The sequence below is a fragment of the Marmota marmota genome, unplaced genomic scaffold (genome assembly GCF_001458135.2).
Source record: "Marmota marmota marmota unplaced genomic scaffold, marMar, whole genome shotgun sequence".
NCBI classification, from domain to species: domain Eukaryota; kingdom Metazoa; phylum Chordata; class Mammalia; order Rodentia; family Sciuridae; genus Marmota; species Marmota marmota.
In genome coordinates, this window is record NW_025999960.1 from 90,927 (window position 1) to 105,820 (window position 14,894).

General features: G+C 35.8%; 1 protein-coding gene across 4 annotated transcripts in view; it reads left to right on the plus strand.

The window, feature by feature from the left end:
* The window catches only part of Arntl2 (aryl hydrocarbon receptor nuclear translocator like 2), a 75,031-nt gene extending 60,849 nt beyond the window's left edge, over positions 1 to 14,182 (plus strand). For all 4 annotated transcript variants that reach the window (XM_048802458.1, XM_048802457.1, XM_048802459.1 and 1 more), the window contains 3 exons: positions 6,886 to 6,961; positions 8,413 to 8,506; positions 9,699 to 14,182. In XM_048802458.1, coding sequence (XP_048658415.1) covers positions 6,886 to 6,961; positions 8,413 to 8,506; positions 9,699 to 9,835 — 307 coding nt within the window. In that variant the 3' untranslated portion in view covers positions 9,836 to 14,182. The remainder of the gene's footprint in view (positions 1 to 6,885; positions 6,962 to 8,412; positions 8,507 to 9,698) is intronic.
* Positions 14,183 to 14,894: the final 712 nt, after the last annotated feature.

Consider the following 14,894-nt stretch of genomic DNA (forward strand, 5'->3'; position numbering starts at 1 on the left):
ACAAATGTTTTTGGTGACTGTGTCTAGTATGAAATAACTGTGCTCATGTGGGTTTGTTTCTGTGTCTCCTATTCTGTACCATTGGCCTACATGTCTGTTATGGTGCCAATACCATGCTGTTTTTGTTATTATGGATTTGTAGTATAGTTTAAGGTCTAATATTGTGATGCCTCCTGCTTCACTCTTCTTGCTAAGAATTGCTTTGGCTCTTCTGGGTCCCTTATTTTTCCAAATGGATTTCATGAGTGCTTTTTCTACTTCTATGAAGAATTTCATTGGGATTTTAATAGGAATTGCATTAAATCTGTATAACACTTTTGGTAGTATGGTCATTTTGACTATACTAATTCTGCCTATCCAAGAATGGGAGATCTTTCCTTCATCTAAGGTCTTCTTCAATTTCTTTCTTTAGAGTTATATAGTTTTCACTGTAGAGGTCTTTCACCTATTTTGTTAGATTGATTCCCAATTATTTTATTTTTTTTTGTGAGTCTATTGCAAATGGGGTAGTTTTCCTAATTTCTCCTTGAGTGGATTCATCACTGATGTATTATGGGTGTTAATTTTATATCCTCTTACTTTGCTGAATTCATTTATGAGTTCTACAGATTTTCTGATGGAATTTTTTGTGTCTTCTAAATATAGAATCATGTCATTGGCAAATAGGGATAGTGAGTTCTTCTTTTCCTATTCATATCTCTTTAATTTCTTTCCTCTAATTGCTCTGGCTAGTTTCCAGGACTATGTTGAACAGAAGTGATTAAAAAAAAAGGCATTCTCGTATTGTTCTAGTTTGATTTTTAAATATTTTTTTAATTGTAGATGGACACAATATTTTATTTATTTATTTATGTTTATGTGGTGTTGAGGATTGAACCCAGTGCCTCACAAGTGCTAGCTAGGCAAGCCCTCTAGCATTGAGCTGAAACTTCAGTCTTGGGAAAGCAATCTGATTTAAAGAAATGGCACAAAATACCCAAACTTAGAGAGAAAAATGAACATTCAGATCCATAAAGATCAAATAGAGTAAATATAAAGAGGTGGTCACTGAGACATATTTAATCAAATTCTCAAAAATCAAAGACAAGGAGAACTTTTAAAGCATAAAGATAAGATGTAACTTGTCATAAACATGGGAACCTCCTTAAGACTATCAAATTCCCAACAGAAAAATGTAGTTCCAGAACTAGTGAGAATATATTATCAAAATGCTGAAAGGGGGAAAAATATTGCCAACCAAAAATACTATATATAGGAAGTCTGTCCTTCAGAAATGAAAGAGGGAGAAGGATTTTTCCAGACAAAAGCTGTGGGAGTTCATTACAAGACTTTCTTTACAAGAAAGGCTAACCAGAGTTCTTTAAGTTGAAATGAAAGGACATTAACATAAAAACATGAAAATATAGAACTCCCTGTAAAGAATATAGTCATTCAGAATATTTTAATACGGTGATGTGGTACACAAATCACTTAACTCTAACATAAAATTTAAAAGACGAAAGTATTAGCAAATTATTATAACTAGTTATTGTTAACAGATATATGATAGACAAAAGAAAATGGTACCAGTGACATAAAATGGAGGAAAGAGTATAGAAGTTTTGTATATGGTTGAAATTGCCATCTAAAAATGACCTGTTATAAGATGGTTTTTGTAAACTTCATGGCAAATACAAAACCTATAGTAGGCACATAAAAGATAAATCAAAATATGTCACCACCAAAAAAAGAAAAAGAGAAATCAGGTCATAAACAGTGAAACACAGAAGCTACAACACAGAAAACAAATGGCAGAGTAAGTCAGCTATCAATAATTACATGTAAATGGATTAACTCTTCACTCAATGATATACAGTGGCTCAAATGGGTTATAAACGAGATCCAGCTCTATGCTGCCCACAAGAGATTAATTTTAGCTCCAAGGAGAGAGGCTGGCCATGAAGGGATGAACAAAGATTTTTTTCATGCCAGTGGTAACCAAGAGAGCAGGAGTGGCTATATTCACATCAGACAAGATAGACCTTAAGTCTAACACTGTGACAAGAGACAAAGAAAGTCATCATATAAATAAGTCACTAGATCAAGAAGATATAACAATTATAAATATTTATTCACCCACCATCAGAGCACTTAAATAGGTAAAGCAAATATTGATGAAATTAAAGAGATAAATTGCATTAATAGTAGGTACCATAGTTTTAGCAATGGATAAAGGCATCCAGACAAATAGTGAAGACACAGGGCACATGAACAACACCACTGTTCACCAAATTGATCAGACAGACATATAGAGAACATCCCATCCAACTGCTGCAGACTACATTGTTTTCAAGAACACTTGAGTTATATGGTAGGCCACAAAACAAGTCTTAGAAATTTTAAGAAGACTGAAATAAATCATATATCAAATGTATTTTCTGAACACAGTGGTATGAAACTTGAAATCAGAGGAAAATTTTTAAATTAATAAATGTAGAAATTAGGCAGTGTATCACTAAACAACTAATAAATCAAAGAAAAAAATTCTGGAGACAAATGAAAGTTTAAACACAGCATACAAAAATATATGGGATGCAGTAAAAGCAATTCTTAGTGGAAAATACATATTAAGGGGGAGAAACGAATATATCAAATAACCTAGCTTGATACCTCTAGGAACTAGAAAAAGGAGAGCAAACTAAGCCCAAAGTCAGCAGAAGGAAATTATTGGAGCAGAAATAAATGGACATTTGAAAATTAGAAATCAAATGAAACTAAAAGTTGGGGTTTTGAAAAGATAAAACTGAAATATCTTTATCTAGACCAAGAACAAAAAGAAGACTCAAATTATGAACAATGACAACATGGATGAACCTGGAGGGCATTATGCCAAGTGACATAATCCATACACAGAATGAGAAATATAATGTATTCTCATTTACATACAGAATCAAAAGAAAAAAAGGTGGAATAAATAGAAACAGCAAGTAGAGAGCAGAGTGGTAGTTACCACAGGCAGGGAGGGGAAGGAAATGGGGAGAAGTAGGTCAAAGTATATATATTTGCATTTCTGTAGGTGACTAAATCTAGAGAGCTAATGTACAACATGAGAACATGAGTTAATATCGTATCCTAAAAATTTGCTTAGGTTTTTTGGTGCTGAACACATACACAACTGGAGCTGCGTATATCAAAAACATTATATACTTCAAATATATACACTAAAAAATAAACTAAAAGTTATAAATGATATTAATACTGATACCAAAGGAATACAAAGGACAATAAAATACTGCTTTGAACAATTATATACCAAAAAATTGGATAACCTATAAGAAATGGATTAAGTTCCCTGAAACATACTATCCACCAAGACTAATCAAGAAGAAATAGAAAATCTGAACTGACCAATAAAGATAAGGAGATTAAATCAGTAATACAAACTCAGGAGCTGATGGATTTACTATTGAGTTTTACCTGACACTTAAACAATATTAATACCAATCCTTCTGAAATTCTTCCAAAAAATTAAGAGGAGGAAACACTTCCAAACTTGTTTTATGAGATTAGCATTACCCTTATACCAAAGCTAGATAAGATTACCACAAGAAAAGAAAACTGGGGTCAGGATATAACTCAATGGTAGAACACTTGCTTCGTATGTATGAAACCCTTGATTCAATCCCCAACACTACCCACAGAAAGAGAAACAAAAAATTAAAGGGCAATATCACTCATGAACATAGATGCAAAAATCCTCAAAATATACTAGCATACTGAATTCAACAGCATATTAAATGTGTCATACCCCATGACTGAATGAGATTGATTCCTGAGAAGCAAGGATCATTTAACACATGCATAGTCCATAAATGTGATATACCACGTTAACAGTGAAGGATAAAAATCATAAGATCATCTCAATAGATGTGTAAAAGGCATTTGATAAAATTCAACATCTCATGATAAAAAATACTCAAACTATAGAAGGAATGGAACTAAACTTAATAGAGTCCATATGCGAGAAGCCCATAGACTGCTGAATGGTGAATATCTGAAAACTTTTCCTCTAAGATTGGGAACAAGATAGAAATGCCCACCACTCTTACCACTTCAATCCATATAGTGCTTAAGTCTGATCCAGAGCAGGTAGGTAAGTAAAAGATGTGAAAGGCATCCAAGTGGGAAACAAAGTAGTAAAACTGTCTTTTTGCAAATGACAAGATCTTATATGGAGAGAACCCTGAAGACTCCACCAAAATTTTCTTTAGAATAAACAAATTCAGTTTCAGGATATAAAATCAGCAGTGTTTCTATATATTTACAATGAGCTATCCAAAAAGAATTCAATAAAACAATTCTATTCACAATATCTATCAAAAACAAAAAACCTTAGGAGCAGTTTAACCAAGGACATGGAAGATGTGCACACAGAAAACTGTGAAATGCTGGTGAAAGAAATTGACGATACAAATAAATGAAAAGCTAGGTGAGTGGATGTTCATGGTTTGAGACAATTATTATTAAAATGTCCATATTTCCCAAATAAATCCACAGATCCAGTGTTATCCCTATCAAAATTCCAATAACATTTTTCATAGAAGTATGAAAAAATCTAAAATTCATACAGAACCACAAAAGCTATCTTGAGCAAAAATAACAGAATGTGATACATTATACCACTTGATTCAAAAATCAACTATAAAGCTTGAGTAATCAAAACAGCATGTTACTGGCATGAAAACAGGCTCAGAGCAATGGATCAGAACCAGGGACCCAGAAGTAAGTCCACTCATTTATGATCAATTGTTTTTTGACCAAGTTGCCAACACTCAATAAAGGACAGTACCTTCAATAAATGATGTTGAAAAGCTGATACCCACCTGCAGAAAAAATGAGATTAGGCTCTTGTCTCACACCATATACAAAAATCAAGTCAAAATAGATTAAAACACATGAAACTATAAAACTACTAAAAGAGTAAGCAGAAGAGAAGCTCCATGACATTGGTCTGGACAGTGGTTTTTGAAAAGGATCCCCAAAGCACAAGCAACCAAAAGCTAAAATAGACAAATAGGATTTTATCGAACTAAAAACTTCTGTGAGCAAAGGAAACCACAGGGTAAAGAATGGGAGAAAATATTTACAATTCCAATATCTGACAATATATTAAAATAATATTAAAACAGACAAGGAGCTCAAACCTCTCCACAGTAAGAAAACAACTCAGAAAACGAGCAAGGATATAGATAATGCTCAAAGGACATACAGATGACCAATACATAAGAAAAAATGCTCAATCTCACCATCATCAGAAAAATATAAACCAAAACCACAATGATATCACCTCACTCCAGTTAGAATGTCTATATAATAAAGATGAAAGACAGCAATTGTTGGCAAGGATATGGAGAATGTTGGTGGGAATCTAATTGCAGCCATTATTGAAAATAGTATGGAGGTTCCTCTTCAAATTAAAAATAAAACTTCCATATGATCCAGCAATCCCACTATCAGATATATCCAAAGGAAATGAAAGCAGTATCTGTACCCCCACAATTGTTGCAGGATTATTCACAATAACCAAAAAATCAACGTAAGTGTCCATCAGTGAATGAAAAGAACTGTGGAATACTATACAGGTATACAAAGGCATTGTAACCCTGTCGGTTGCAACAACATGAAGGAAAGATGTTATTTTAAGTGAAATACCCAGGCACAGAAAGACCAGTGCTGCATGATCTCACTTATATCTGGAATCTAAATAAAACTGATAGAAGTAGATTGGTGTATGAGGGATGGGGGTCAGGGAGATGTTGGTCAACGGGTACAAAGTTTCAATAAGAGGGTAAATAAGTTCTGGAGATCTGTTGTGCAAAATGGTAACTATGTAGTTAATAGTAATGCACTAAATGTATTTGAAAACTGCAAGGTGAGTGGATATTAAGTGTTCTTACCACAAAATAGGTATGAAATGAATATGTTAGTCATCTTCCAATGTATACCTATATCAAACATTTTGTAAATCAGTTATACTTTAATAAAACTGGTGGAGGTGAGGGGGAATGAAACCACAAAATGAAAAGCTGGCTGAGCTGCATGCATGGACTGTCCTTTGGAAAACCCCCTAGATGCATCCCCAATCTTTCCTTCTCATGGTTTTGCGACCTAAGGCATTTTATTTCTGTTTTAGTTTCTTCCTCTGTAATTTCTTACCAACGTTCTTAGGAATACATGAAGACGTAAAGTTATGTTTTTGCCATTCTCTTCTCTGTGCTATGTTTCATTGATTCTGTGCCTGGGGATTATTTGGGATAAAAATTATATTTCTCACTTGAAAATGATTATAGAATGTTAATAATCTTTGATTTTCTGTTTTGGCATAAAATCTTCATGAGGACTGATTTTTTTTGTGTTTTGTACTAGGGATTGAACTCAGGGATGCTTAATAACTGAGCCACATCCCCAGCCCTTTTTAAAAATATTTTATCACTGAGTTGCTTAGGGCCTAAGTTGCTGAAGCTGGCTTTGGACTCGAGATCCTCCTGCCTCAGCCTCCCAAGCTGCTCGGATTACAGGCATGCACTACCAGGGACAGTGTGAGGACTGATTTTTGACACAAGTAGCTGATTTACACTGCTCTCCTTTTGTTTTTTTGCTCTACTATTATGTGGCAGGTTTACTCAAAGGCTTTGTTCTAGAGCTTGACTTCTTTTTTTACTGTGTCTTTCAGCACTCCACTTCAAAAGTAACTCTGGCACTGAACAAGTCAGACTGATTGGGAAAACCTTTATGGCATTCAGCCTCAAGTTCCTTGCTGTATTTTATGTATTCAGAGACAAAAATATGCAAATTTCTCCTTAAATATGTAAATAAGGCATATGTTTTATGTGTCACTTTCTAAAGGTTACAGTCTTCGTCCTTTGATGATTCAAGTCCAACAGAGCCAATGAGAGATAATCACACTGTCACCTGCAGGAATGTAAGTACACTCAAATGACAATGTTCACGAAATCAGTGAATGATAAAATTTGCTCTTTGATTATTTCTTTTGAGAAAAGAAACCATCCTGTAAAAGAAAATGAACTCTTTCTTGCCACTCAATGGTTTTTAAGATGCATCAAAGTTTAGAATAATGGTTAAGGGTGAAGTTGTTAGAATACCATCTGGGTCCAAGCTGTGACTCAGACACTTACTGCTATATAGCCTTGGGTTTGTTACTTAAACTCTGTGCCTCAATTTCCTCATTTATAAAGCAGGGATGATAATATATCCCCTGAAGGAATGTGAGAATTCAGTGGTTTAACACAAAAACAAACTCTTAAAACAGTGTTGGCACATAGTAAATGCTCAATTAATGGTAGCTGTGATTATAGTTAGGTTCTAAATTGGTAGATTACATGTATTCCTGTGGTTTGAAAAAGATAAGCCATAAGAAAAAAAAAAATTTGTGCTGGGGATCAAATCCAGGGCCTCATAAATGCTTACCACTGAGCTACAGTCCCAGCCCTGCTATTTCATTCAATTAAACATACACTAGCTAATTGAAATGTCTTGGTGCTTATACAAAAATGACTAAACATAGTACTCAACTAGAAGATGAAAATACAATATAATTCTAATATGATACAAATAACAAAAAGCTCTAAAGTAAGTATGTAAACTAGGTAGTAGAAGAATATGAGAGAAAAGAATTTATATATGACCAGGGACAAAAACCTAAAAATATAAATATTATATAGAATTTGTGTAAGAATCTAAGTCTTCTGACCTGTTCATTCATTTGTTCATGCATTTAGCAAATGGGGCAATATGCTAGGAAACAGATTTAAGTTATTGTAAGAAAATCTCCAGTACCATACTCTATATAGGCTTTTTGTAGATAAAATACATCAACCTAATACAATAATACAGACCAATGATTTGTGAGCTACATTGAATATTAGATTGTGTTGCATGGAACAGTCTAAAACTTTTTGGTAAAAGGATCTGCTCTAATCTGTTCTGCACTCTAAAGTACTATTGCCCAGTAATTTCACAAGAAGTATAGGTTTGCCATCATTTTTTTTTAACTGAGATGACTTTGACACAAAGAATTTGTGGTCATAAATTTTGCCTTCTTCTTGTAAAATTTTTCCTTATAGCATATACCTTTCGTTGTGGTTTGAGGTGGTGGCTTTAGAGCCTAGTGGCCTTGGTTTATTATCATGGCCTCAACACCTTGAGAAAGATAATGTATTTTTAGACTTCAGATCCTCACATTTGAGAAATGAAATGGAATGATGCCCATGGGGTGCTTGCCCTGTAGCACTCAGTAAGTGCTCGCTGCCAGGGGGCCGTGGTGCTGGTGGCAGGTCCCTGTCTGCTGACTGCCAAGGGGTTTTTATCTCACTCAAGTGCAAACCTAACTATGCATTATTCTGTGTTTTGCAGATGTCAAATCAGGAGTTGTTTTCACTGAGTCCTTCAGAAACAGGGGAGCTGGAGACAACCAGGCAAAGCCAGAGCACTCACGAACCTCTCCTCAGTAAGTTGTCTCTGGCATCAGCCGGCCACGTTAGTTTTCCAGAAACTTCCTCTTACTCACTGTTTTCAGGCACAGAAGACTTCTGAAGAAGCACACTGTTTTAAAACTAAGATTTTTCTCATTCCAAATTCTAAATAGAGAAACCATACTCTTGATTTTAAAATATAGGTGCCGTGAAGAATTCAGTTGTTATTTCAGTCGGTTTTAGATGTTGCTGAACACATGCAATTTATTTATTTATTTATTTAATTTTTTTATATTTATTTTTTAGCTTTTAGGTGGACACAATATCTTTATTTTACATTTATGTGGTGCTGAGGATTGAACCCAGTGCCTTGTGCATGCTAGGCAAGCACTCTACCACTGAGCCACAACCCCAGCCCAGAATACATGCAATTTAAATACATCTAAGGTATTTCTATGTAGGGAAAAAAATATCCATTCAAGAATCACCAAGAATTTTTTAAAGGATATATATCACAAAAAGAAGTATAAGATTTTAATAAATTGAATCAAAGATTTTCAGACACCCATAACTGACATCAGTTTCTAGAAAGCTGAGGCTAAAGAGAATCAAGGGATTTGATTCAGCTTCACACAGAGAACCACATAGAAATCATCTTCAATTCTATTGTACTTAGAAAGATATCCAGAAACCAGTTAATCTTTATCTGTGTTTTAACCCTTAATTTCTAGAACCTCTTTCTATCTCTAATTTGAATGGTTCTTCTATATATCCTTTTTCAATTAGAAATCTGGTTACCTACCTGTAAGAAAATTTCAGATTTTTTGGAAGATAACACTTTTGTCTCAGTCCTTTGCTTTTAGCCTTAAACAAATGGAAATCTTTCTCAAGGCAGATGAAAGTTAAATTTGTCCTTCCAGGCACGTACACCCAAGGCCCTAACACTTTGAGAGTCTGTTCCCTTTAGCAGTACCATCTCCTATTACAAAGCTTCTGTACATTGGATGAATCAAATGCAACTTATCTAACATCAGATTGTTATAAAAATAGGTGACCTATTTAAAAATACATCAGGTTTTGCCAATTTTAGACCTATGCTTCACATTCTGAAAGTACCTTGGATGACGTCTCTGCCTTGCTTTGCCGTTTTTGATTCAACCTCCAATTTTGTGAAATGTGTGACTTTGGTAACCTTCACTTATGCAAGCCTGTATTTTAATTCACTAGGTGACAGCGCACAGCTGGATTTCGATGCCCTGTGTGACAATGAGGACACAGCCATGGCTGCTTTCATGAATTACTTAGAAGCAGAGGGGGGCCTAGGAGACCCTGGGGACTTCAGTGACATCCAATGGACACTCTAGCATTTGACTTCTGTCTCCAAAAATGAGAAACATTTTCAAGCATTTCATTTACAAAACACTGTCTCTTCTTCAGTACTGTATGGATACTACTGGTTTCATGTTTTCTTAATGATCTACCAGTTTTTATAGGTTTGCACCTTACTCTCAACAGGGAGGTTGGAAAATATATTTTCCTCCAAAGAGAACTGATCAGTTTATTATCACCCCCTTTATGCCATGAAATAGCTTAAAACCCACTAGCTGCCGTATTTTTAACTAAAATATTTCTGACCAATACCACCACATACATGTTGTTTTGACTTTATTATTTTTTTATGTGGTTTTGAGTTTGGAAAATTTAATGTGGACATTTTCCTGTGTCTAAGATTTATTTACCACAGATTTGTGATATAGGCTTGTGTAATTTGGAACATTTCCATTTCTTGAGCATTTCCTTAATTGAGGATAGGGCATTCGTTCTAAGAAAACAGGGAGTGCTTGTACGCTTAAAGGGACAGTGCAACTTGTAATCATAATCTTGATGAATACTATAATCAATCTTTGTAGAATTTGGCAAGAACACAGCCAGGATATTTATGCTCAGCCAAGCACTTTCAGATGAATTTTAAGTGAGATGACTTCTTGTTTAAAACAGAAAAAAGCCAAAAAAACAGTTTCAACTTTGTTTACAGAAAAGGAAGAATCTTAGGTCCTAGATCTTGTTGATTAACAAAACTAGCTCTTAATATAAACACTCAAGATTTTCATTACAGATAGAATAGACTTTTGCTGTTGAAACATGGTTAGGAAGAAATAGGTCCAGGCAGATTAAGTGTCCTGGGTAAAGGGCTGGGCACAGTGGCACACTCTTGTAATCCACTGGTTTGGGAGGCTGAGACAGGAGGATTGAGAGTTCAAAGCCAACCTCCGCAAAAGCGAGGCACTAAGCAACTCAGTGAGACCCTGTCTCTAAATAAAATACAAAATAGGGTGGGGGATGTGGCTCAGTGGTTGAGTGCCCCTGAGTTAAATACTTGGTACCCCCCCCAAAAAAATGTCCTGGGTAAAGTCATACATTAAATTCATGGATTTTAAAGTGTTTAATATGTATAAGCTAGTTTCTTTATACATATTTGCAAAGCAATGGCCTCACTAGCTAAATGACTAATTGATCCAGGAAATAGTTGTAGTTTTCTAGGTAGTTTCAGTTATGCCTGTAAGGAAAAAGTAATGAAGTAAATATTCAGTACATTTTTTTAATCAAGGCAATGAGAATGCATTTTAAAACCAATTTTCTAGTTACAATTAAAATTTTGGAAAGCATTATTTTAAATAGTAATTAATCCAGAAGTAGCTCAAATTGAGTATAAGAACTAAGATTAATTAAAATTCTATATACCTACCTTCTTGGGAATCATACTTTTATAAATACCTGTGTTTTAATATCTCTTTACAGATTACCAAATGAGTTCCTATGTCTTTTTTTTTTTTTTGTATTTTACAAACAAAAGAAGGATAGGCTGGAAAACTAAGAGGGAAGTCCTCAGGCCCCAATGAAGGGTTCAAATCCACTTTTCTCCATATGGTGCTACACCCTTCCAGCAAATTTCCCTCTGAGCCCCTCACCAAAGCAATGTGTTACTTTGACCTTCATGATATTTCTGGAGGCCGTAAGTGATAAATGAGAATTTTCATCAGATGTGTTAATGACAGACATACCAACAGGCAATCACCCAAAGCAACTGTTTCTTTCAAGTGTAGTTGAGGATGTACTGGCACATTGTGCTCTTGAGCCCATACCGTGTTCCAGCAACATCAGGGGTCAGCACCCTTCTTGGGCTGACATTTGAGGCCTTGAGAGACATCCAGGTTTATAACACGCCAAAGAAACCCTTCAAGGTGAGGGAGGGTTGACGTGCTGCAGCCCCAGCACTACAGCTAAGTTGAAAGAAGCATGAAAGATCACATGGCCCCTCTGCCTGCCCACCAACAGAGCTGTTTTTAGGGAACTGCACCATTGCAGGTTCCTGGTGGTAGGTTATATCATCACTATGGGATGGCCTCAAAAATAGGAGGGGCAAACCCTCATGATTCGAGGGGCAGAGATTCTGGATGCAGCCCTTGCTGCCTTGCACAGCAGGAGTTTTTTATTGCAAAAGAAGGGGTTATTCCATAGGCCAACAGGCAGGTAGCCCTTGGAATGCTCTGGGCATATACATTTTTAAATTTTATTTATTTATTTTTTTTTTAGCCCACTCTAATTTTTTCCGCAGATTCTCTTGTCCTGGACCCAGAATCCAGCCCATCCATGCTTTATATGGTACTGTGGTTCTCCCAACTTTAGTGTATTCTCCAAAATTCATTCAATTAGGACTAAAATATTTGTATGGATTATGCATATTACTATTGTCTCCTATAAGTTAACATCTTGAATTTTGGTGAGAAATAACACATCTATAAATTGCATGAAAATATCAAAGACAGTAATTTTTTTCTTAACTCTGAGAGTTACCTCAGATTTTGGAGTAGAAAAAATGTTTTCTTCTTAAGCATAAAGCAAACAAAAAAATTAGGGGGAAAATTGACATATTTAACCATGCAAAAATTAAAGAATATTGTGTTTGGACTTTAAAGCAGGTGGGCCATTTTGATCTGGTAATTAGACTTATAGAAATTCATCCTAAACAGAATCAGAGGCACACAGCCTCTGATTCTGTAACATCATATCAGAGTGGGAAGAGTCCCTGTGTAGCCAGGGACTATGTAGCCAGAGTCCCTCTGTAGCCATTTAAAACTCTGTGCCTCAGTTTCCTTACTTATTTAAAAAAAAAAAAAGTTTGCTTTCTGAGTTTACTCCCAGCTGTGACTCTGATTCTAATCCAGAACTTAAGCACTGGGGTAGACCTAGAACTGGACTGTCCTTTACTGTAGCCACTTGCCACATGTGGCATTGAACACTTGCAACGTGGCTGTTACAAACTGAGAGGTGTTATCAAAGTAAAATACAAACCAGATTTGTATTTTACAATACAAATTATAAAATTTGTATTGTAAAACGTGCTGGGGCTGCAGCATGTCAGACTTAGTATGTGAATGTAAAATAGCATGTTAATTTTATAATGATTACATATTCAAATGTTATTTTGGATATACTGAATTAAGCAAAACATTACAATTTTACTTGTATCTTTTTACTTTAATGTGGCTACTAAAAAATTTTAAATCACACATGTGGCTCTCATTCTTTCTTTTGGACAGTGCTGCTCTAGATCATTTCATCAAGTGGATATTATTAAAGTAGACCAAAGTTCACACCATCAGGATGATATTTACCTCTAAATACTGTTTGAAAGATATTTATTGATCTTTTTCAGACCACTAGTGTTAATGTCTATTTGCCTACTGTTAAACAGTCAACCTGATTTATTGATCCTTGATTAAGTACAAGTAACTGAGCCTCTAGTCATGTGCCAGATTTAAAAATTTGATCAGACATTTTACTACATGATGGTAGCCTACAGTCAAATAAAATTTGAGTTATAGGTTGACACCATCTGGTTGTCACTGAATTTGAAAATCCTTTGGGAAATAGGAAAATACTGAGTGGAGAATATTAGTGAATAATGAAATTGAAGGGAAGTGTGTATCTACAGTGACAACAGAAAAGGCCATATTACTTTTGTCTCCTATAAATTAACTTCTGTTCTTGAGTCCCGTTCTGTGGAGGGAGTCTGGGGCACCAGTATGTGGACTATCCCATGCCTAGTTACCAGACTGTGTTTGGTGGTTTCTGTTTCAGATCCTGCTTTAGAGCTGTGCTTGCCATTCAGGTAGGTCATCGCTGAGCTCTGGAATTAAGAGACTCAGATTTGCCCAACACTGTTCAGGGCAGAGCAGGGTTGACAGCATTGTCAAGAAGCCATAAAGAAAAACAGCTAAGTGGCCACTAGGTGCCACCTTTCCTTTCTCACAGTGCTATGTTTTGATGACATTAATTTTCCCAAGCTCCCTGGGGCCTGTGAGAGACATTATTTAAGATTTCTGTGCCTAGAATGAGTCAGCTTCTCCGGTGTGGGTTGGTTGATGAGAAATGCTTTCCAAGGGAGGTCTGGGGGGCGCCTTCTCACATAATATAAGAACTTTGGTGTAGGGAGCTTCCCAGATGTGCTGCTAGTGAGAACTGACCTTAGCAAACCCGTCCAGTCTGGGGTAGGCTCTCTGAACCCGATGCTCATATATGTTCTCAAGTGTAGATTTGCCTTTTATACAGTTTTTAGCTCTCTCCAGTTCACTTGCTCTTGTCTGTATATTGATATTTTTAAAATTTTGTGGTAAATAATAGTGAAATTAAATTATATTTTATAATAATTACTATTTGTAGTTTTTTTTTAATTAATACACTTTCAAAAAGTGTGTCTTTGATTCTGTGGGTGTGTGTGTGTGTGTGTGTGTGTGTGTGACAGACACAGAGACTGGGGATTGAACACAGGGCACTCTATCACTAACCTACATCCCGGGCCCTTTTTGAAGCAGGGTCTCACTATCCCTCAGCCTCCAGAGTAGCTGGGGTTACAGGTGTGCACCACCATGCCTGGCACTTAGCTATTTTCTAGTGTAGAAACATAGGTGGGGTTCAAGACCCCAGGTTCTCAGACCACTAAGCAGGGGGTTATGATGAAGAGTGTTACTTCATAGATTTGGGGTACATTCACAAACTTTCCTTATGGCTACAAGTTCAAAGTCCTAGTGGTTTAACCAATAAAGGTTTCTTCCAGCTCATATCACAGCCTGATGCTGTAGCACTTTGCCTCTCTGACTCTCCCTCTTTCCACCAACGGGTTTTAGCCTCTGGTGGACCCTCTCTCCATAATGACACTCAGAAGCTCCAAGTGGGTATTTTATAATGGGCAATCTCAATAGAAAGAGAGCTTCTCTATTTGCTAGTAATTTACTAAAAAATGCCCATTGATTTGGGCCTCTGGATCAGCTTGGTTGATACTGGTTTCCTAAGTGATCAACAGTATTGTAAGATCTACAGTATGACAGTAAATGTTGGAGATGAGTGTCATATAGAAGCTTC